General features: G+C 51.6%; 4 protein-coding genes across 4 annotated transcripts; 2 read left to right on the forward strand and 2 right to left on the reverse strand.

Annotated features, from left to right (window-relative positions):
* Positions 1-2,754: 2,754 nt before the first annotated feature.
* On the forward strand, positions 2,755-7,715 carry TGME49_261790 (hypothetical protein; the record flags this gene model as incomplete). The annotated part of the gene is made up of 2 exons (XM_018781274.1): positions 2,755-5,062; positions 5,532-7,715. The coding sequence occupies 2 exons, from the start codon at positions 2,755-2,757 to the stop codon at positions 7,295-7,297; spliced, it is 4,074 nt and encodes a 1,357-aa protein (XP_018637109.1). The 3' UTR covers positions 7,298-7,715.
* A 551-nt stretch (positions 7,716-8,266) lies between these two features.
* Positions 8,267-13,302, reverse strand: MIC7 (microneme protein MIC7). The gene is made up of 8 exons (XM_018781273.1): positions 13,004-13,302; positions 12,604-12,741; positions 12,099-12,230; positions 11,481-11,618; positions 10,821-11,075; positions 10,384-10,614; positions 9,791-9,850; positions 8,267-8,918 (listed from the first exon to the last, which is right to left on the reverse strand). Exons 1-8 carry the CDS (start codon positions 13,026-13,028, stop codon positions 8,875-8,877), a joined length of 1,023 nt encoding a protein of 340 aa, XP_018637108.1. The 5' UTR covers positions 13,029-13,302; the 3' UTR covers positions 8,267-8,874.
* A 1,678-nt stretch (positions 13,303-14,980) lies between these two features.
* TGME49_261770 (hypothetical protein) lies at positions 14,981-15,433 on the reverse strand (the record flags this gene model as incomplete). Its single annotated transcript, XM_002365268.2, has 1 exon — positions 14,981-15,433. One exon carries the CDS (start codon positions 15,431-15,433, stop codon positions 14,981-14,983), a length of 453 nt encoding a protein of 150 aa, XP_002365309.2.
* Positions 15,434-16,561: 1,128 nt separating this feature from the next.
* TGME49_261760 (CDP-alcohol phosphatidyltransferase superfamily protein) lies at positions 16,562-22,256 on the forward strand (the record flags this gene model as incomplete). The annotated part of the gene is made up of 7 exons (XM_002365267.1): positions 16,562-17,044; positions 17,903-17,974; positions 18,138-18,223; positions 18,955-19,035; positions 19,466-19,593; positions 20,371-20,585; positions 21,100-22,256. 7 exons carry the CDS (start codon positions 16,562-16,564, stop codon positions 21,382-21,384), a joined length of 1,350 nt encoding a protein of 449 aa, XP_002365308.1. The 3' UTR covers positions 21,385-22,256.
* Positions 22,257-23,605: the final 1,349 nt, after the last annotated feature.

The raw sequence follows: 23,605 nt of genomic DNA on the forward strand, positions 1-23,605 counted from the left end.
AGCCGAAGTGGTGAACTCTGAAAGTGTTTCTGCTTCATCCTTCTAATGCTCAACTGCGGATAATTTGAGGAAAATTTTTCTCGTGCCATTAGCACGGTGTGTGGCTCTCGTCGAAGCACGCGTGTGTGGAGTGTATTTCGACAGTGCGTTCACCTCCTTAGCCTGCCTAAAGTAAATGCGCTCGACTTCAGTCTCCTCTGGGTATCCACGTTCGCTTCGAAGCTGGCCCCATGAGTAATGTTGGATCACGAGGAGCAGAGAACCAACGTCGTACAGTATACGGAGACAGGAACTCAGTCCTCGCCGTAGAAGATGTCTACTGGAAGCTCTAGTGATTTTCCGTGTTTTCCAATATCCTTAAAGCATTCATGTTTGCTCGGAAGTGGCATGTCTCTCGCAATATGTTTGGCGTCGCGTCCACGAGCCTGCTCGGCTCAGCCTCGCCTCTCTGCTTTCGGGGCAAGGGGAAGTCAGTGACTCACGCAGAAGAGGTGTGGAGTGAGTTCGAAGACAAAGAGGAGACGAAACGGCTTGTAAGTCTCAACAGATCCTTTACTTTCGCGCAGTTGTCGTCATCTGTTTACTTGCCTTCTTGCGCCCGGAAGTTGGCGTCTAACGAATACACGAGGCTCTGTCAGCTTGGATGTACAGCAGGTGCTACTATCCTGGGATTCTTTTGTCAGGAAATGCCCGCTGTGAACGGGTACGACCGTCGAATGCCACAAGATAGGTTTCTGCGATGACAACGATCTTTTCAATACCAGAAAGGTCTGCTACTTACAGGAAAGTCATGGCTTTGATAACACTTTTCCTCCGGTGTAGAGCGTCGGCCACTGTGCTGGAAATCACAGAAATCCCATGCATGTGAAAGAAATCCGAAATGGGCTATGCCACAGGCAACAGACAACTACCGCGACAGAGCAGCTACTACTTTCTTGTACTGGACTGCATTGGTTACATTGTGATTGCAAACGAACAGTGCTAATGCGTACAACTAAGGAGGTGGCCTCACTGTCGAAACACACTCCAGATACGCTGGTTCGCCGAGAAACGCAACGGCCTAAAGGTAGGAGAGCTTTTCTTGAATTATACAGTCCACGACACATTCATCTGTCAATGTTCGGGGGTAACACAGAGAATGAAAGACCAGATGCAACGGAGAGAATCGTCGTCCGTCCGCTACGTCGTATCGTTTTCTAAGTAGCTATCCCAAGCATGTCAAGAAAAAGTGCGCTTGTGTGTAGAAACCAGTCTCATTCTGAAGTCGAAATCTTTGATTGCACTGTGCGACACACACTCTATCGTTTGCATATAGCCATTGTACATCGTTTCTAACAGCAATCCTTGCAATTTTTATAAGCAAAAAGCCGAGCTGTCTTGTTCAACCGAGTGTTGAAGACATTGCTGTAGCGTGGTTGCGGGTTTCCCTTCGACTCTTCCTCTCCGGTGCGGCTTTTCAGCCCCCCAACGTCCTTGAAAGTCCGAAAGGACAGCAGCGCTGACTGCAAATGCGAAAAAGCCAAGCTCCTCGTGTGCGGAAAGGCCACCTCACATGCACATTTGCCCCTTTTTCCTCCCCCCTTTGTCCCCACCCACTTTTCACCCGGCAGGTGCAGTCTGAGTCCGGTAAGAAAGTCGTCTTCCTCTGAAATGGCCGCGTCCGTCTCGGATCTTCGAAAAAGTGTTTTTCTTGGAACCTGCACTGTTGCCAGCTGCCAGAAAAAGCCGTTTTTGCCGAGGCTGCAGCGCCGCTGTCGGAACGCATTGACCTCACCCGAGCCTGTTCGTGTCTCGTGGAACTTCCCGGGTTGCCCAGCAAACTATGCGGTTTCAACTTCATTCCCTTTGCTATGAACGTTTGCTTTGGAAAACAGGGCCGTTCTTCGCTGATCTGACTTTTCAAATCCGTGCTCTCCAACTGCAAGGTGTGCAGGATCCTCCAGTTGAGCAGAGCTGCTGACACACGGAACCACTTGTTGCAACTCGCGGCTCTCGTGTGCCTTTTACCATTTTTTTCCCCTCATCTCCCATCTCTTTTCCTCTGGATTCGCGGTGTTTTTTCACAGTTCCTTCCTTCGAACCGCGTTCTGGTACTACACGGACGCGATTCCCCTTATTTCACTTCGTCTTCGAGACACGCATGTCGAAACAAGGTTGAAAAAAGGGGAAAAGTGGTGTGTGTCTTGCCTTCTGCGCCCAGTCTCGGGTCGAAGGAACGGCGCCACCTTGTGCACTTTTTCATGTCTCTTCCCTGGCGAAACCTTGCCTGTTTTCTCCTCCCAGCCATTCGCAATGTCCAAAAATTCGTTTCTCCTTTGCGCCTGCCTCTCCGCTGCCGGCGCACCTCGCCTGTGTCGACACTAAAGCGAGGAAACGCGTCCTTCCGTCTCTTCCACGCTTGGGTGCAGGGAACCCCAACCTTCAATTGTTCCTGGTCTAGACCAGGAGTTGATTCGTGGTAAACACTCCCCCCCAGCAAGCAAAGGTTGCAACATTCCTCACTTGTTCCGCGCCGTGACGCCTCAGCTGGCTACGCCGGAAGGCGAAGTCCGCGCGGCTCTCACCGTACCAGAATGAGTTGTCGCAGCGGGAGAAGCTGTCACAAATTAAGGACAACGAACTCCTTGACTTTTCAAACTGAGAGTCGTCTTGCATCTGAGCGCTCCGCAGCTTAACGCGGCAGACGAATCGGTTGGCAGACGCTCAAGACTTCCCCCGGGGGCGCACTCTTCCCATCAGCCCAAAGTCAGAAGAATGGACGCTCGCACTCAAACTGCATGCAATGGGGGCGTCGGCCACGGAGCGACTGTCGGAGTTTCCCCTTCTTCGGAGTCCTTTCTGCCCGCTGGACCGGCGGAAGGGGAAGGCGAAACAGCGTTCTCCGCATGCGCGAGTCGACACTCTCCAAGCTCAGGTGTCAAGGCGAGGCACCCGCTCTGTCCACGGCCGTCCACCAGAGTGAAAGCCGAGGCTGGAGTCGAGTCTTCAAGCGTCAGTCCGGAAGACTTGAGTCTGTGGGAGTGGCTGCGGGAGCGCCTGCACCTCTGTTATGCCTCTCTTGTTCAGCGGAGCCCCCCATCGAACAACGAGGCGACGCTTTTCTCCGACGCCATCCCGACTCAGGATGGAAGAGACAGCGAGGACAGTCTACCTCCTTTCCTCGGCTCGCTGCGTCCGCCGTCCAGCAGCTTCCTCTCTTCTGACCGCTCGTCGTTTGCCCCGCGGACTGTGTGGACTGAACAGACGAGCACGCTGAAGAGCCTCACCGAGAGACGGCGGATCGCTAAATCCGCCGTCCTCCCGGAGGCGGTTCTCCGGTGGCTCTGGGGGCTCCCAGAAACTCGCCGGCGAAACGTTCTCGGTGTTCTAAAGGCGATGAAGGCCGAGGAAGAAGCTGCGGTGTGGGCCGCAGACAGAGACGCGGGGGAGAGCGGGGGTAGTGGGGAGAGTGAGGGCGAGACGGCCTCAGCGGAAAAGGCTGTCGAAGAACGCGTCGGAGAGAAAAGTGGAAGGAGGCGCGGGGTCGACGGGGAGGGAGACGGACTGAGAGAGGCGAAGACGCAAGGGGATCGGCGGGAAGAAGAAGTCGTCTGCGGTGAGCACACTTGTCAAGAAGAGAAAGACAAAGTTGAGGAGGAAACGCAGAGGGTTCGTGAACAGGTCGACCCTCGAGGTCCTAGTGAAGAGATTCGGAGTCGAGAAGCGTTGTCTCCGACGACATACAAAGATTCAACGGAGACAGTTGCATGGAGAGAAACTTCCTCTCGCTTGTCTCGTTCGAAAAACGTGGAGTCTGTCTCCTCATCCGACCTCTCTTTCTCTCCACGCGCCTTCTTTTTGCTTCCACCGTCGACCCCCGCGCGACCCGGAGTCCCCCCAGCGCTCCCCGCCTGGTCCCCAGACTGCGCGTTCGCGCCTGCAAGCTCGTGTGCCCACTGGCCTGGCGCCGCGGGAGTCTGGGAGCGCGCAGGCGTGATCCCGGCGTTTCAGCTCGGGGAGCTGGTCATGCACAGTTGGCAGGGGCGTTTTCAGCTAGGCGTCGTGTTGGAACGTCGCCTTTTTGCATGCAGGCGAAGACGCGGTGCCAGGAAGAGTGAAGCCTCGCAGCCGCACACCACGGCCCTCGTCTCCCCGGTGGCGCTGCGCGAGGAAGAACAGAGACAGAGAAAGGGCAAGCGTGGAGGCGCTGGCGAGACTGAAGTCGAGGACTGCGAAGAGCAGCCGAAACGTCGGCGTCTCCAGAGCGCGTTGTTCACGAGTTCTTCTGAAGACAGCAGCGAGAGCAGCGAAGACGAGTCGGCCGCGACACAGTTTCTCAGACCGAGAGAGAAGACCCGCTGCTTGAGTCCCTGTCTCAGCTCGGGGCCTGCAGAGCCCGGAGCTCGGGCGTCGCGGAGACAGTTTGAAGTGATCTACAGAGTCGTCTGCCTCGGGTACAACAAACTCGCGACGAAGAAGAGTTTCGGAGAATGGACTCGCGAGAACCACCTGATGGTTGTCGACGGCCTCGACGTCCTGCAGAAATGCCATGCCCACAACCTCCGCGCCATTCGAGACGTCAAAGACGCTGGATTCAACGCCTGGAGCGTCCAGACAGAGACCGCCTTCGACCACCGGTGTGAACGGTTTTCCTCCGCCGACGAACAGGAGGCGAGGAACGAGAAGAAAAAGGAGACGGTGGCGGTCGGCGGAGGGCGAGGCGCAGGCAGAGGGCGAAGGGGCAGAGGGCGCACGGGGGACCGCACGACAAGCAGAGAGGGAGTTTCTGGAAAGGGAGAAGACGTTTCTCCTCGTCGCGGCCGTCAAACGTACAGAGATGCGGGCCGGGCAGGTCGAAGGAAGCCTGGAGAGAAGGCTTCAGGCGCGGAGAGCGACAGCCAACCAGCAGGAGGAGACGAAGGCGGCGGCGCGACGGCGGGGGCGATGGTGTCGGTAAAGACAGACAGAGAGCGAGAAAGGCGCGTCAAAGTCGAGAGCTTGCGAAGAAAACTTCTGGACGACATGGAGCAGTTGAAGCAAGCAGAGGAAAGTCGCAGACAGGAGGAAACGACTGGCAAAGAAAGTAGGTGGAGAATCCGGGGAAGCAGACTCGCGTTTCTGGGAACTTCAGAGCCTTTCAAGGCGGGGTGGACAGACACGATGGTAGAGTTAAACAGCTCACGGGTTTCAACGCGTTGTCGCTCGTAAATCATGCGCAAAGACACCTCAGCCAGTGTCTCGTTGGCGCCTCCTTCTCTTCCAGTCAGTGGTCTCGCCTCGCCCTGCAAGCGATGAAGAGAACTTTTGCGCGGTTTCTTCTGCAGAGACACAATTCAGCAGCTCGGTGGCTGTCCTACGTTCTGGGCCTTGTGTCTCCATCTTGTGTCGCGCTAGTCTAGGCTGCTTACTCTCTGTGTCGACGCCGCTGCCGAAAGGCAAGACCTCTGAACGCAGCTGACCTTCTGTGCTTCTGTCTGCGGCGCAACGCTGACGTTGTCTCAGCGTCTCTTTGAAAGTGGTCGCCTGCTTCGTGTGTCTTTCTTACAATGCAGACCCTGCAGACGCCAACAGGACGCGGCTTGAGGACTGCGCGAGAAAAACTGCAGCAGAGGTCCACCCACTATGGAAGCTTTCTCGCTGGCTGTTCGTTCGTCTGAGCCAGAGTCGGTCGCTGGTTCTTCTTCGGTCTTTTCCGCTAATGCCTCATGAGCTCCGCGCTTCCAGAGAGGAGCGAGGCCGACGCAGCAGTTCTTCGCAAGTGTCTCCTGGGCTGCGACTGGTGGGCGAGATGACTGTCTCTGAATTGCAGGCGCGCTTTGAGTGGGCCTTCTTGACGTTTCTCAACGAAAAGAGACGCCTCGAGGCGGACGCGCAGGAGTCGAGGAGTCGAGGGAACACCGAGATAGGAGTCACTTGCGCAGCTGCGTCCACTGCATGTCGACCCGAGAGGCTGTCAGTGAGTGACACGGCGTCTTCTTCTCTCCAAGCGGCTGGCTCCTCCTCTCAGTCCTCCGAAGAAGGTCATGCGTTGGCGGTGGCGGGGCTGCTGCGCGAGGGTGAGAACGGTGCAGGCTCAGGGGATATAGACAGCTGGAGGCAGGCGAGAGGAAAAGAAATCTCGAAAAAGGCGGACAGAAAAAGACAGACGTGCGTTGGAGAAGAACGCGAGAAGACCCGTGGATCAGGCGATCCGATGGCTCCATGCCTTGTGGAGGATAAAATGCAGCCGGGTGGTCAAACTGATGAATTCAAAGCGACGAGCGGGACAGACGAGACCGCAGACAACGCCTCGACTGGCAGTCAAAACGTTGGAAACGCCGCAGAGGTACGCGGTATCTCCGGAGTGTCTCGGACGTTTCCTTCAGCGCAAGTGTCGCCTCCAACTCAGGAGCCCACAACCTCTGCTTGCGCGTCGCAGTCTCCTGTGTCGATGCGAGAAACAGAAAATTCGCAGGTTTCTTCGTCAGACTCCTCGCCTTCTACGCCCCCAGAAGCGGAACACTGCTTAGAAAAGGGTGAGAGTTCTTTTGTCTCTTCATCCTTCTCTTTCGCCTCTTCCGTCTCTTACTCAGGCAGTTCCTTCTCATCCTTACTCTGGTGGCTCCTTCTCCTTCACATCGTCACAGCAGTCCACGGTTGCTCTCTCTTTCTGGCTTGGATCTGTGTCATTGGTTACCACCGGTGTGTTTCCGTCTATCTCGATCTCTCAGTCTCTGTTTTGAAGTCTGCTTCTGTCCCGCCGGCTCTGCAGCCTGCTCCTTCGCCGGTGGGTGCGTCATCTTCTTCTCTTTTTGATGGGCTGTCTATTGGTTCAGGGTCTGCTGTTCTGGCGACTTCTTGCCTGAAGGCGGAGGTTGAAGGATCAGACTGTCAAGAGGCGGCGAAACCTCCAGAGGCGTCCTGGGACAGCGAGGTTGAGCTGGAATGCGAGTTTTTCGCTTCCTACTTCGGAGGTCTCTCCGCATCGAAGCTGGAAGCGCTGTGGGGGCCTTTGACGAGTCTCGTCGCGCTCCAAGTCGACTGGCTCAACAGCCATTTCCTCGCGGTCGCGTGCCACACAGAGGAAGAGGCGGCGGATCTGCGAGACCACATGCAGAGACTGCAGACTCGCCTCTTGTCCGACGTCGTGGGCGTCGAACACTGGGTCCGCTGTCTCCACCCCGCCGCGATGGCGAAACACCACGTGCAACCTGTTCTAGAAAACCTTCCGTTTCCTCTCCAGAGACAGTTTGTGCGCCTCACGCAATTCACTGTCCATTACCTGGAACACTTGTGGAGAAGAAAAATCGAAGAAAGCAACGGAAAACGGATCAAGTGAAGCGCACACACGATCAGAAAGAGGACAGGCAGCTTGCGCAGGCGGGTGGGTCTATTCGAGTGAGGAACGGTGCATGTCAGTGTCGCTTTCGAGTTGTTGACTTCTGCTTTTGTTTGAGATCAAAGCACGTTTTCTTGTTACTTAGCACACACGCGTGGTTGGCCTAAAGAATGCCGCGTGGAGCCCGCGTTTGAGATGGAGACTCGCATTCACCCACGAGGACCAAGTGTGTGATTCGCGGCCTCTTCACGGGGAAATCCAAGCACGTTCTTTTCAGTGCTTGTTAACGAAATAGCGCCAGAGCTGGGGTACAAGAACACTGGAGTCGAATTGTGTCCTTTGGCTGTAACTTCGTTTTCTATGTGCGTGTAAGACACTTTCCAAAAGGATTTTTTTCAGATGGATAATCTCTGCATCAAATATTCTAACTTACAAAACCATAAAAACACGTGGGATTACCACTACCGCAGATCCGTTTGTTTCTCTCACGACGTAGCTAAGCACGTTAAAACAGCGATGCAGTCCGGAGCTTGCGGTGAAACGCGTGAAGCCAACTGATTTTATTTTCACAGACAGCTCCGTTTGGCTGCGCATGCGTTCATGTGCAGCTAAGGAGTGGAACTACGAAAGCGTGTCCTCCCCAGTGTCCACCTCTGCGCACAGCAGCTCTGTTCATAGAAGGTCCGTGTGCAGCCGTTCCCGGAAATCGAACAAAGTCAGGGGCATGCCCACCAGTTCTTCGATAACTTTCGGATCTCGACTTTTTTGCCCGTGGCACAGAAAAGTGTGATCTAGAACTATGTCTTTGTGCCACGTCGGAGTACAGATCCACTGGGCCACGCGGGAGTCCGACTCCTTTTGACAAACAACTTCTCAAATGATCCCACGTACGGGTGGAGTCCAGCCGCCCAGTCGGTCTGACACAACCCTCGAAGAGACGTTTCACGTGCATGCTTAGCGTTTCCGTGTGAAGCGCTGATTCCGTTCTGTTGAAATGAAACAACAGTTCTATACATATCAGCAAGCTGATGCCGCTAATAGGCATACATCTGAAAACGAAGAAGGCCGCCGTAAGTTTTATATCGAAAACACTCTGAGACGCCACACAACGTCCTAATGACACTCACGAAAATAACGGGTTGGTCTCCGCATCTTCCGAATGACCACTGCTGAAAAAATGTAGAAGGAAGTACACGTAACTCCCAGTGAATGGAGATCTACCCCGCCACACCACCAATCTACAACTGATCTTATGTAGGGCAGACGGAGCTTTAAAAAAACGAAGACACCTCTGTTGTTGCAGTTCCACGGATGTATACAAATTTCAGTGACAAAGATACCCGACCGGGTTCACACGCACGGTAATGCATTTCTTCGTGTCACTGTTGCGGGAAAGAAACAAATACGAGCGCACTTTTGAAGGAACCATGGAAATCTACGAATCAAAAATACGCCAGCAGGTGCTGGTTTACCGCCTCCTGTGATACAGTAGAAAACTCACGGATCGGACCGGACACAAAAAACACAGACCAGATGTAGACAAACTGTATTATAGTTGCCAATGAGTCTCCGACCCGCTACCCTCTGAACGAATGCGCCGCGCCGTAGTCATACCCGTATCCTGCAAAGGAAAAAACATGAGGCGCATCTGACCGACAAGAAGCATTGGAATATGAATTTCGAACAGACTGGTCTGCAGCAGCGTGTGTCCACAGTAGGCAATATTCGTGGCTCTGCGTTCGAGAAATTGAAGTAAAATGCAGGTAGAAGACTCGCAGACCTCTTCACACTAAGACCAAATCCCGGAATTCCGTGAGTCGTCGTGTCTCAATCGGTAAACGAGAAAAAGGTTACCTAGTGTTTCCACCTTCACAAGTGTACTAGTCGAACTACGACACCTAATGAACGAACAGTCAACCAATTTTGCACACAGAAATATGACAATTTTGTAGACACAAATCTGTGAACCTCATTCTGCCTTGAAAATAAATGGTCGCGGCACTTCGTTAAAAATCGTGAATTACTCATATCACTGTCAGTAGCGTTTCTAATTTGTGCTGCTGTAAGACAAATGATCGTGATGTTGTGGCCGTAGACGGCGAAAGTGGGTTTGGTGAAGAAACGAATACACTGACTATAATCACTTTTTCTCTACAGGAACGAACTAATATCGTTTCGCCCTCCTGGCAAAATGCGGCGCTCTTCCAGCGCCATGGTTGAACAAAGGTAATACAATGCTTTGCGGTCCGAAACCGTCTTCAACACCAAACAGGCTACCACATGCATCCCTGTTCTCTTCCATACTGATGACAGACAGCAACACAGGAAATCCTATACGTGACCTTCATGAAGCAGAAACTTTTTTTCCTCCACATGATGTCTACAAGCTTCTGCGAAATGTTTCTCGTAGCTAAAGTCATATTCAGTTCCACCCTGTGATTGGTGTGTAACATGAGCAACTGGGTTACGAGTGGTCCAGTCCATGGCACATACCACTCAATAGAGCGTCATCTTCTGACTCATTCGTCTTCTTCCATTTCTTCAGAAAATAACCTGAAAATAGGAGCACGCAGTGGCAAAAAAGGCGAATTTGACCTGTAAGCATACTGTCCCATGAGCAAAACCCGATATCAGTTGTGACAAAAAACTAGTTTCGGTGACGTCAGGTCGTATGTACTCTGCTCGGGCTATCGCTATTCCAGCCAAATCGTCTATTGACAGAAATTGCTCCTTTGTGTCGGACTGGAAATAACTGCGGACGCGTCACTCTGAACGCTAAGTGTTACGTGTCCCTGTTCCCAGTCGAACTGTCAAGCGGGACACAAAATGTGCAAGTCTAGGAAGCCTTATGTAACCGAGCAGTAGGTTCTGATCTAAGAACATGATTCATAACGTCTTCTTTGAAATGACAACTCGTATCTTTGCCTCCCCTCCCCTCACACTCTATTTCGAGTGGCTCCTGAATAGTGACATTGAAACTCGAAAGAACGGCAAGACATTCTTCCCCATAAACATACAGCGCCAATTCAGGCGCACTGTTTATAACGTGGCAGTATTCTGTCCAATACGCTTCCCCCGAGACTTACGAACACCGTAGACAACAGCGCCAACAAAAATGACGGCAGCTAGGGCGACACAGCACCACAGCCAAAGGGGAGTTTCCGTTCCAGGTCCCTCGGACAGAAGAACTTTCACCTGCTGCACTTTAGTCAGTGCTGCGCATCTGTAGCTTCCTGCGTTGTCTGATGCACATCCTTGGTACCGCCCACAGTGTAGCCCTAATAGCTCGCAGGCCTTGTATTCGGAGCCAGGAAGCGCTGGGAAACAAACCCCAAAGAAGCGAAAGACATAACACCGCGTTTTTCAGTTTATGCCCCGGCACGCCGTTTGGTGAAAATCGTGACGGCCCCAAAAACCGAACGTTATAGAGTCATGTTAACTAAACCCTGACAAGGTGTTCCCCCCACACGCCGCAGTGGCAGCTCATGCGACTAGTACGCTCTCACTTTTCAGAAGCACTTACGTTTGCATTCTCCCTTCCTGCCGCTGCCTTGAAAACCATCCTTGCACGCACAGGCGTAGGAGCCCACAACCGGAGTACATGTGGCGAAGTTGGGATCGCATCCGTTCTCTCCTGTGACGCAAAAGTCTTTGCCTGTGCACATCCCTTCAGCATCTTTTGCAAATCCCGTCTTGCATTCGCACCGGTAGGACCCAGGGGTGTTGACGCAGACCGAGTTCTCGGGGCAGTGATCCGGTTCTTCACATTCGTTGATATCTGGACGGCAGTAAACAAGCAAGCTCACGCATGTCGATCTACACAGCTTCCAACGTTTCGATACAGAAGAAGTGTTAGGGCACACGAGAGTTCCGTCGATGATTCGAGACCTCAGACTAGCGCTGGTGTGACACGCAAGCATAACCCCACGCCCACGTACAAAATTACTCCGTTTCCACGGAATGCCACAAACCCACTAAACCACCAAAAAAAATCCTGAAACTGATCGACACCGCACATGTTAAACAACACCACACTCCTGCGGGCGGTTGTCAACATGAAAATGACCTCCGCCAGAGCCTCCCCCTACACAACTTCGACGCTCGATGAATTGTGGAAATGCCAGGTACGATCCTGGTGCGCTAAAGGAGTCCTAGTGTTTCTCTGTTGAAATGTTTGACTCACCCTTGCACGCTCGTCCAGGTTTGCCGTCATTCCCCGTGTAGCCCGGTAAGCACCTGCAGGTTACTGCCGCTCCGTCGTTGTTGATGCAATCAGTGTGTTCTGCGCAGCCTCCTCGGTTGTCCAAGCACTCGTTTATATCTACAGGCAGGATGGAGACGTAACTGACAGGCATCTTGTATACGTTGGCAGTCTAAAACTTTCCCCGCGACCGGGACCTCGCAGCCCTTTGAGAGCTATCGTCTACTCACCACATGCGCTGGCTGTAACTCTTGTATGGATAGCTACAAAATTAGGAAGTTATGGAACGCTACCTGAAATAAACGCACCACGGGTAAAAAGCTGGACCGTAAATGATCTCACAGGAAATACATAAATGACACGCCGGTGGCATCAAACTATACCGGCACACATGACCTTCGGCTGCCCGTGCCAAGAATGAATTAATAGAAATGTTTTGTAATAGGGCAGCAGCTTCCACGCGACACAGACCAGGGCGCCACATGGCCAACCATGTCTAATGTACTTGACTGTTTCTTGAATTTGGCAAGCAGTAATAGAAGAAACGTCTCGCCGAGCGATCGGTCTAGGGATCGTCCAAACGGCATCCATGGTCATTACCTTCACAAACATTATTCTTCAACGTCCGGTATTCATTACATCTGCACTCGAAGCTTCCTGGCGTGTTCACACACTCGGAATTCTCGATTTTGCTGAAGCACAGCCCTATTCCTCTGGCGCATTCGTCGATATCTGCAGGCACACACAGTGTTGCACGTGACAACGGTAACGCTAGTGCCACGGGATCTGCTACAGGTACACGACGTAAAAAAGCAAAACCAACATGTCTGAATGCAGTTCAACGTCATCTGACACACTGCACCTGATAAACCCATGATCCTGTCCTCCTAAGGTGCACCAACGTCTATCCAGTTTCCCTTGTATCAGCCGGGCAGAACAAACACAACCATTATGAAGAGACACTCAGGTTAACAAATGGGGACGGGTGGCCAGGAAGTGCGTGCACTGTTCCCCAAAAAGCAACAAATGGTTGCTTGCTCTGCAGAATATCTAGAAATGCAGGATTTCTCTATCATTATATGAACGTTTCCTCTGCCTGACGTACCAACGCACGACGAATTCATCCTCCGGCCCTCAGGCTGGAAACCCGGTAGGCAGGTACAGTAGAACTCTTTAGAGAGCGCAATGCAGCCAGCAGAATTTGCGACTGTCCCGCAAAACGCTGTCCCTCCCGACTCACACGCTGCAAAAACACGTACCGCAAACACCATAAAAGAAGGCAAGTAGACCGGTCGTTTGAAACTGAACAGAGGTTCATAGTTCACATTTCCCTCGGCACTAAGCCGTACCAAATCGCGCTAGAGACCTCCAAGATGGAATGGGATCTGCTCGAGAAAATCAATTACACCACGGCAAAAAATGGAAGACGTTGGATCCATCCCTCCCTCCGAATGCCGGGTTCCATTTGTGAACGTGCCTTTCAAGACGAAAGAAACGCGACTTACCATCTTTTGACTCCCAGCCTCCCATCGCTGGACCAAGCGACCGTTATTCTATTTCCTAAAATACGATCCACCTGCGGGATCTCAACACAAAAACTTCAGAAGAGACGCCCTTAAGAGTTGCTGCCGGCAAAGCAATAGGAGTGCCGCGTTTGTTTTCATCCCGCGATCCGCCCTGGGCCAGAAATTGCACGCACCCACAAAAAAACACTCGCAAGTCAATTAAATCAAGCTGACTCATGGAACTGGGACGTGGATCACGACATTTACTATACACATGGCATTTACACCTGAACCTATAGCTCCTCAACGCCCTGAAAGACGGGTTTGAACCGTCGGCTTCGACAAATGAGACGCACCCAAAGAGCCGGAAAATGCCAGCGCTGCATGCGAGAATCGACAGAATTTGGAATAAAATGGAGCTGACAAGCCAATTCAAGACGTGTTCATCACCTCAGACAGAGAAAAGAGACAACCGTCAACTGGGGCACTGCGACTCACGCGCGGGTCTCGTATTCTCTCCGTTCAAATCAGAAGCCTGGCATGTTTCCTCGACGTGCGATAAGACTCTGTAGGAACAGCTGTAGTGTGCACTTGGCATTAAGTTATTTCGTGCTGTAAGTATGATAGTGGACTCATTGATGCAGCGGAAATCATGTTCTAAACCTTAGCACGCCGTGTACTGTGGCAGGGATAATAAAAGAAAGCACCTGCTGTTGGCAACAGTGTAAAGTAGATACCAGCAGTCCCGAAACAGGGCAAATCAGAAGGTAAATTCTGTTGATGGATTCGCTGATTCGCATTCGGTACCGTATGCCAAGCGGGAATCCTGTTACGGCAGGAGCTGTTGAGCGTTTGCGGTCACCATTTAGGGGTATTGCTCACAAGCTCTTTTTGTAAGAAAGAAGCTCTGTTGTAAGGGGGGCGGCTGGTTTGTGTACATTCGCTGCTCCCCTTCAAACGTTCGACGAAATTAGTACTTATGGACAGGTAATTACAATTAAGAAACCGACTAGCCTGTGTAAGCGAGTATCACAACCCCGTTTGACAGCGTTCGTCGCGAGACGGAGTATGGGGCCATTATCTCCGGGGTAAGCACACTGGTATAATGTTTGAATTCAGTGTTACAACAGCAGCAAGTTTTACACTTCGTCGCTGCAGCTGAAGACTTTATCGGTAGGGGGAGACTGAAATCTATGATACATACATAACTTCGGTGTGCGTAGGTGAGAGGAAGCTGAACAACAGGGGGTATTGACGGTTGAGATTGTGCTATTTGTGACAGCGAATAACCGAGTGAGTAACGTGACTGCTGGGCGGTTCTGAAAGGCAGGTTGGTCATGAGAAAAATAAATTGCTACCGCCGAAACCGTGGCTGTTCCTGCAGCAGATACTTAGAGGCTATAACGGTCTCATACATCTCATTCGTTGTCTGCATGCTGGACTCCCCAAGGAACCACGCATTCTGTGTAAGGTCCAGACGATGTACGAAGAGAGCGGTGCACCCGCAGTGTTCTGGAACACAGCCGCAGACTGGTGGATGGCCTGCTCTGATTTGGAGGCTCAGGGATACGCATGGAGCTCCATAGAAGTGGTGGACTTCCTGGTTGGTAAAGGAGTCTGTGAGTATGCCACACCTGCTTGAAATTACTCCCGTAACCAACGATAGATCTAGGAACAAAAGAATAATCAGGGTCAGGGGGTTCTGCAGCGAACAACCCCGCTACCAGCAGCGTGCTCTCGAGTCCCGTCCCGCCTTCGAGGGCCATAATTCTCTCTATGGCGCTATGTCACACGTTCACGCTTCATACAATGCAGTGCGTCGGGTCGAGGCACGGCGTTTTTCAACAGGGCCTTCTTCCGATTCAGAAGTGATGTCTGTTTACTGGTGGCACTCCTTTATACAAGTTCCACTATTAAGTAGAGTCAGGAGGTGTGTGCTGCGAAGAGTGGGCGATGCGGGACAGTTTTAAATAGTGGCTATTTGTGTGGTTTTGGCAAGACAATCCAGAAAGAGATGGTAGAGGCCGACTGCTCATATAAAACAAAGCAGTGGACGCGAGAGAAGGCCAAAAACTGTTCTCGGTGGAGTTGCAGTGAATTACTCTTCTTATGGGATCTAGCTTTGTTTCTGCCATTTAGTCGCCTACGCGGATACAAAGATTGAGAAGATAACAAAATCAAGTCTATTGGGACTGCGTTTTCAGAGACAAGAGTGGCTGTGAACAGCCGTAAAGGGACAGCAGTGCTGGAGGGAGGGAAACAGTACCGCTGTGACTTCAGGACATCCTTTAGCTTGAGCTTCAGTATTGCAAGCTTCATTTCTCGAAGCGACAAAAAATCGTTTTTTTTCTTGCGCTGGGGCCGCTCTGCTACCCCCGCCCCCCCATTCATCGTCACCAGCTGTTCCGTGCGTACACTGATTGCGTGCATGTGTTTTTTTCTGCGTCGCTCTCTGTACTTTCTGCAGCAGGACAAGACTTTTTTGCTTCACGCGCTGCATAGGGTCGTGTGTGCCACAAGCTTCCTGGCATCCCGGCTTTCTTCCACACCATTTTCCGAAGTAGAATTTGTTTCAGGGTGAGAAGCGCTGCGCTTTTCTTTCTTTCAGAAACTCACGCTTCGAGTGCATGTGCGGTCGCCGAACTCGTCCCGTGAATTGCCGCCCTTCTCTTTCCCCATTTCCGTGGTCTCGGGGAGACCGCGTGTTTCTTTTGTTTTTATCGTCTCGGTATTCGTCCATCATAAATATGCGGCCCTCTGTTTGTCGCGGTGGTTCTTCCCTTCTGCGAAATTCTAGGTCACTTTTTGTGTGCGGCATGGGTTCGACATTCTCCGGGTGGTTCTGACAGTTTTTCTCTGACGGGGGTGTCCTGTTCGATCTTTTCCAGTGTCAATTGTTTCCTGCCCGATGCAAGCATGCTACTGTAGGAGACTCTGTGAATTCCTTTGACTTCTCTCTGCTAAGTTGAAGAGGCTCGATAGCTCGCAGACCCCCAGTCGGACTGTGAGCCTGCCTCATCTCTTTCTTCGTGACCTGGCCACATGTATGATTTCTCCTATCGCTCTGCGTTGGGTCGTCGTGTAGTCCCATCTGCCTTGTGTTAAGAAACCGTGGAGCACGGCGTCAAAGGGGCGGGGCCTTCCTGGACAATTTCCTCCCCCTTGTTGCTGAGCAGGCGTTCGCCGTTGAGTGAACTCTGCTGTACCGACAAACGGGAAGTCGAACCGGTGTCGCTTGTGCCAGTCGACGAACAGCGCACTCCTTCGCGGGGTTTCGTGAATAGCGACAAGTCCAGTCCCTGTCCTCCCCTCCACTCCGGCAAACGTTCACCTGTCTAGATTTCAAGCCTCTGCGTGCACTGCCTTCGGTGCTGAGAAGAAGCGGCCCTGTTGTTGACTCTTCATCGAAGAAGACGCCCTACTGCCTGTAGAGGCGCCGCGGGGAGAAACGAGGGGTGGATGTGACCGTTGCTGCGTCCCCCCAGATCGTCCTCTGTTTCGTTTCCGCTGCCTCCGCGCGCCTGTCCTTCGTGTTCAGTCCTTCACCGAACCGCCGAGATGGTGTTTGGACACTACATTCCCCCTCTGGGGCTAAAAAATTTGCACAGCTACAAGTACTCGTCTGGAGGCTACACACCCTTGGACAAGGTCATGAACCCGTGGTGGGAATTTGTCGCTTCCCTCGTCCCCCCTACAGTCCACCCAAATGTCCTGACAGTTGTCGGCTTTCTCTGCGCCATCGGCGCGGCTGTGCTTCAGCTTACCTACTCACCGACGTTGTCGGAAGAAGCACCTCGGTGGGTCTATCTTGCAGTCGCCCTTTTCTTTTTCCTTTACCAGACTTTTGACGCAATCGACGGAAAACACGCGCGACGAAACGGCCTCAGTTCCCCCCTGGGACAGCTCTTCGACCATGGATGCGACATCATGCTCACCACCCCCCTCACTCTTGTCAGCATCGCTGTCATTACAGCCGGGACAGGCGTCACACAACACGCGATAGCCATGTGGAGCTCACAGGCACTCCAGTTCATCTACATGGTAGGCGCCTTCGTCAGCCAATTGTCAGCGGCCGACAAAAGCTCTTGCTCCAGCTTTATGAATCTGTACATAAAAATAGCAGAAGGTGGCGAGCTTTTTACTTTGCGGCTTCTTTTTTGAACGTGGAATTCCCGTCTCTTTTACGGGTTTTACCACCTCGACTGACTGGACTTCCCGGTACATCCAGGAGAGACCACGACAGCCCGTTTTCCCTGCCTGTGCCACTTGTCTTTCTTTTCTCCATCCCGCGCATGCATCTTTTTCGAAAAACTCGAGATAAAAATTCTTTCTCGTTTTTCGGCGGTCCTTACTGTCAACAAAAACACACAAGGGTGTCTGTCGCTACGAGTTAGTCCACGGTACTGCCTGTTTTGGCGGGGCGTTGCTTCCGGGCGCCTCTATCTGTTGCTGGGTTTTCGCATGCACGTGTGTCTCTGAAAGACGCTTCAATTCCATCATTTGACGCGTCCGAAGATCTTCACTGGCCTGCGCAGTTTCGCGCCCAGTCCTGGGGTCTCTACGAAGTCTTGGTGCTTCGGTTTTTCAGGACGTACCCTCTGAATAGTGGTCGTGAGGTCAGCTGGCCAGCGTGTTTTCTCTCGGTCTCTTTCGAGCATCTGTCTCCTTCAAACACATTCACCGGACAACACCACGCAGCTCCATCTTTGCCGACCTCCGGCGTCTTAGTCTCCAATGGAGGTTGGAATTCAACATTCTTTGCGTGCACACGGGTCGAAGTTTCACTGACTGCAACTCGAGTGATGCGTACTGGAGAGCGTTGCATGCACACTTCTTCCTCTGGTTGACGGAGACTGGGGTTTACAGAATTCGACGTCTGATTCGTGTTCCTTTATGCAGTGGTGGGAACTGCACTTCCACGTGTTTTACGCGGCCACAGGCTTCATTGGTGTGACGGAGGCGCAAATGGGGGTAAGTCCTGAAAAAAATGCGGAGCAAATGTCATACTTTGGAAGTTCCCTTCCTCGAACTAGTCAATTTGGAGTGCTCAGGCGTCTTGCCAAAGGGCTGAGCTCCGCTGTCTATACACCTAGCTCGTTTCAGCTTGGTGTTTCTCGCTTCCGCGTTCCGTCAGGTCATGGGAATGGCGCTGATTTCCGGAACCGTCGGCTCGTGGGTGTGGAAATACAACCTCTTGCAGCTGCTTCCTTCCCCCTTCCAGTAAGCTGTAGAGAAGCCGGGCTGTCTTTCTTTTTTCGAAGGAACAAGAGGCGAACATGGGATTTGTCTATTGCAAAGCAGCATGCCGAGTCAGTAGCTCTAGGATTGAGAACCTCAGACTCGTACTCAATGGAGGGTAGACTGTGTAGCATACACCATCATCACCGACTTGAGCACAGAGACTTTGAGTTACCACACATAATAGAATGGCACTAAGAAGTAGAAGATCGCGTGTCAGTTCTTGGGGAAGCGACGTAATCACCGTGTGCTTCGATTCACTACTTCCTCCGTTCGGTTTCACAACGTGTGGAACGGTGCAGAAACAAATGTCACTTTGCCAGATTCTGAGCGGGGTGTCTGCATGCATGTGTCTTGCGTGGTGTCTCCTCGAAGAGCTGTTTCGAGCGTTCAAATTTTGACAGGGGCGTTTTGCGCTTTTTTTCGTCGCCGCGAGATTACCCCGGCCCCTACCTGTCTTACCAGATCCATGATCCCTGATATATATATGTATATATGTATAGACGTAGATAGATCTAGAGAGATGGGTGGACCAAAGTCTTCGGTGCAAACTAACATTAAGGAGCCTGTCAAAATGCATATAGGTCATTGGCCCAGCTTTCATACGAATGTTTTTTTTCAAACATACGCTGACCACCACTATACTTGATGTGCGTGACGTACTGTCAGGTCCATGGCAAAGCGAAGTTGGTTGTGAGGATTTCGTTGTGCAGGGACGTTGTCGGTTCCGTCATGAACATATTCCACACAGAGCTGAATGGCCTTTTCCTGGTCCAGGTAGCTCTCGTTGCTTGGTGAGTCCGACTCACAAGCCTCGACACGCCAGCCTAGGCAAACAACATTTTTTGCATGCAGCGAATACTAAAACGTTCGACACCACAATGAGCGACGGACACCGAAGCTAAGATATATATATATATATATATATATACATATTTGTATACCGTATTCTGATCTTGACGTTGTGTGGAAGATATAGAAGAGTCGCGATCTCCGCCTAGGATAACGGAAAGCGTCTTCCTGACAGGAGACGACGCGACATTTTTCTTTGAACATGGAACGTGTCGGTCTACAGTGAATGTCGTTTTATTCTTATTGAGTGTGGATTTTCCTGACGAGAAAGCGGTAAAATAATTATTTTAAATACATTTTCAGCATCAATAAATTACGTTTCGGTATGACATATAAAATTAAACATTTATCAATTCTGGGTGATCTCTGCAGCAATGTACCAGCTCTCCTGTACGATATCGTCATGGGGATTGCACGTGCTCCGAAACGACGCTTGGCTGCATGCCAGGTCGCGGGCTTCGTTGGCTACATGGCTCTTCAAGGGGCTCTGTGGCACACATGTAAGCTCTTGACACAGAAGACTTTCGCTCGCGTTTCAGACATCGCAAATGTGCCGACTTCTGAAAACAGTCGGACCTTTAAGTTTCTGAGCTTTCGGGTGTCTGCGATGCATAAGTCTTTCTTGTTCCCTGAAGCTCTCGGGGTTAAGACAACATCTTTCCAAAGCGGTGGTTTTCTGATATTTGTGTTGTCCCTCTTTGATCGAGAACTGTGGTCTGAGATTCGCGATTGAATACTGTAATAATTCTTTGACGCGGGACAGCTTCGCTGAACCTTCCGCGGTTTTCCTTGCCCTCCACCTCCCACACTGTGGAGTCTGCCAAGCAGAGACGTCGGGTAGAAAGGGAGGGGCTTTCGTCTTTCCAGGTGGTCGGGGTCCCTGCTTGCGTTGGCAGGTTTCTTGGCGGATCGCCATCTGCTGTCTTGTTATTTTCCTAGCTTTGGCGCATCACGTGATGGCAGCCTGTCTAGAAGTAGGCACACAGACCTGTTGCACTCCTACAAGTTGTAGAGACTCACCAGCATATAGTTCTATTAGTTGTGCAAGTTGAATACAGTTCGTGCTTTTTCGTTTCTGCACTGCTTGACGGGACGCCTGCGGCGCGATTTGTGCCTTTCGGATTCAGAAAACAAAATTTCTTCCGTGTTTCCGCCTTCTCAAGATCTCTGGTTCTCCTCAGTGTATCTCCTTTCCGGGACTGGTTGCCGAGCTTGATTTTTCGTCGCGTTGCTCTCGTGCAACTGTCTTCGCTGCTTGTCTGGTGTGCTGCCTGCAGGTCTTGAGGGTCCTTGGGAAGCGCGGACGTCTCCGGGCCTCATCTACTTCACAGTGACAACCTCGTACAGTATTCTGCTGTTGCGAATCTGCCTCAGTGCGACTTGTCGCTTTCCATTTAAACTCGTTAATGCCCCCGCAATTCCTTTCTTCCTCGCTGCCGCTGGCATCGTCACTTCCCCCTGGTGTCGCGAGCACCGCTACGCGCTTCTCACAGTAAGCCGCAGAAAGGCGCTTGCACAAATCTTTGCTCAGAGTTCTCGTCCTGACACGGTCGGAGATGCTCTAGATTTCGTTCGCGTCAGTGCAGATTCTTCGCCTCGGCCAAGTCTTTAGGAGGCCATTCTCCGGGGACTGGCACTTTCAGATACTTGCGCAGTTTCAGAGAACGTAGGGTGCTCTAGAGCGAACATAGCAGGGATAAACCAGGAGGCGATGTGGTAGCCTGTGTGGAGTGTTTGGGTGTCTGTGTAGGAGAAAATACGTTTAGACACCGAGTCTTGTGTATGTTGCGATTTCTCATCTGTGCACTTCCTGGACTCCAGTTCAACAGAGTTTATCAGGTTTCCCCGGGAAGAGGGACATGGACTTTGTAACGGGAACGTACCCTAGTTTGGAGAGTCCGTCGGTTCTCCGCGAATTCCCCTTTCTGTCCCTTGGTTGCGGCGGCGGGGAAAAGTGTCGCCCGAAATGTATTTTTGGTGTTGTCTCCGTGCGCTGTGGTTTGCAGTTGGTGAGCCTTTGGAACGTGGCCTATCTCACCGACTTCTTGTACACAAGCGTTTCCGATGTCTGCTCGTCTCTGGAAATTTCTTGCTTCCGGGTGGAGGCGTGCAAAAGGAAAGACGGCGTTAATGGTGGAAAGAGTGCGAACTCGGGGGCTGGCGAGAGTGCGCCTAAAGAGCTCAAGCATCGGGGCAAGGCCGCAATGATGCAAAAGGAAGCCAACACTGAAGACGAGAATATCCCCGATGTGGCTGTCTCTTCACGTGAAAGCAGACGGCGCGGGGCTTAGAGAGGGAGCGAAGGAAATCATGGACGAAAACGCGCAGCTCACCGTTTCTCCTATGACATTAAGGGTAACTCTCAACGCAGATTCACCGAAGCAGTTAACCTTTCTGCGAACCGGAGTCTCTGTGGGATGCAGCGGCATCCGTTTTGTTTTGAACGCGGACGGCATGCGGAAGGTAGATGAGTCCAGCGTCGTTTTCATGTGGGACTGGGGAGGAACCTCGCTGAACAGGACAGTCTGGTGGTTCGTAAAGAGCTCGCGAGCTGTTCAGTTGATTTTTTGCGCCGAAACAATCCCGTTTTTTTGTATCCGGAAGGCCATTCCGTGGTGCCTCGACTCTTCTACGCCACTTCCGACAAGAAGGAAACGGCGGGTCCCCATTTCTGTTCCTTGTCTGATTCTCTGGCAAAGTCTACGCGTGCATGTGTTTTTATGCTTCCACATACGTAGCCATGTACCCGCTAATGCATATCTGCACTTTCATAGTCAATGCTGCAAATGTGTGCGGGAAGGCGTGCGCGCCTCTCCCTTCCATTGTGATCTTGTGATTGTGCCCTCGCTCGCTTGCACGTGAGGGAGAGATGGATGTTGGCGTCGTTGTTCCCCGGACCGCTTTTTTTAAACCTCTTTCCTGCTCGCCTTCTTATTCTGAATTGTCTTGTACACGTTATTGTGCAGAGTGAAAAAACACACAGAGTTACCCTTTCTCGTGGTTTCGTGGCTAGACGCTCTTCCTCGTTTCTCCCTCTGCTGTCATCCGTGGCGAGCGCCGTTCCTCGACACGTCTCGATGAAAGATTCTCTGTGGAACATGTGCGCAGAGCGTTGTACAATCTTGACCGCATTGCTTTTGACTAATTCAAATTTGTTTTAGCTGACTCCCATTTTGTACCACGTCTGCTTCCCTGTTCTCGTAGACCATGTAGCTCGCGTGTAGAAAACTCAGACCTCTCATCGAAAGGGTGCCCTGGCAAAAGTTTAGCTGGTTTAGCAAACACTGTGCAAATTCTCTCCTTTTTTCACAAATGAAGCCGTCACTACAGATGCTCTGTCGGTCGCGGTCGTGTACGATCGGGACACACCGCAAGCAGAGTGAAAATGGGCCGCCTGTTGGGCCTTGCTACACAAAACACGCGTCTGTTTAAAACCGCTCGACGGACGTGATGTCAGTGCTTTCAGGGCTTCACAGGATATGACAAGACATTTGTTTTGACACTATTAATCACCGTAAGTCTTTTCTGCTAAAGCAATGGAATGTGTATTTCCAGATCCACTCAAAATTGACCAGCCACGTTTTTCATCTCGGTTGAAGGAGACTTGGCTTTATATATCTGAGAGAACGAGAGAGTGTGAGAGAGGGGTTCTTTCGGTCGCGCCGGAGACGGCTCGCTGGAGGGGGGGGAGGGGCCGGCAGTTTCCCCGCAGGCTTAATAGAGGCAGCCTTGGGAAGCGAAACTACGCGGGGGTTTCCTGATATATTCCCTATTCTCAGACTCATGTTTTCCTTGTACACAGCATGACCGCATGTGCAACGCTCGTGTCACTGAACACGTAATTACCGTATTCTGGTTGAAACTTGACGCTTCCCTGCCTGGAGAGAACTGAAGCAATAAAAAGGTAATAGCTCCCTTAGTTGATCACTTTCATGCTTCTAGACAATCGAACGAAACGAACACAGAACCGGCGGAGGCTTTCTGAAATGCAAAAGGGATGAATAAGACAACGTCTGCTCTGTCGCATGATTTCTGTGTTCTACCAGGAAGAAAGCACAGCACTTCACGCCTCCGACTAGGGAAAACCAAAGCTTCTCTTTGGATATATTTTGTCCACTATTTCACACAGTGCGTGTTCGTAAAGGCAATAATAATACCAGTTGGCGTAGAGCTAAAAGCAAGTTTCCTTTCTGATTCGACGGCATATCCACATTCGTGCTCAAGCCATTCTCTTAGGGCTTTTGGGTTTTGCAGACGGAGTCTGGCAGTGTATTCAGGTGTGTTCCACTACGAGCGTAAACTATCTACAGAAGAGACTGTTTTGTAGACCGGAGTTTCGTGGTGCCACTGCTATGTTTTGTCGCCGTGTCTGCATGACACTTATTAAACGAAACCTGCAAGTCATGGCCAAACCCTCCCTTCTGCTTTGTGAATCCGAATCCGGAGTAGACTGAGGATTCACTTATTCCTCGTCCGGCTAGGTGACAGTGCAGCATGATGCAACCGCAGAGT

Source organism: Toxoplasma gondii, chromosome VIIb (assembly GCF_000006565.2).
Source record: "Toxoplasma gondii ME49 chromosome VIIb, whole genome shotgun sequence".
Classification (NCBI taxonomy): Eukaryota; Apicomplexa; class Conoidasida; order Eucoccidiorida; family Sarcocystidae; genus Toxoplasma; species Toxoplasma gondii.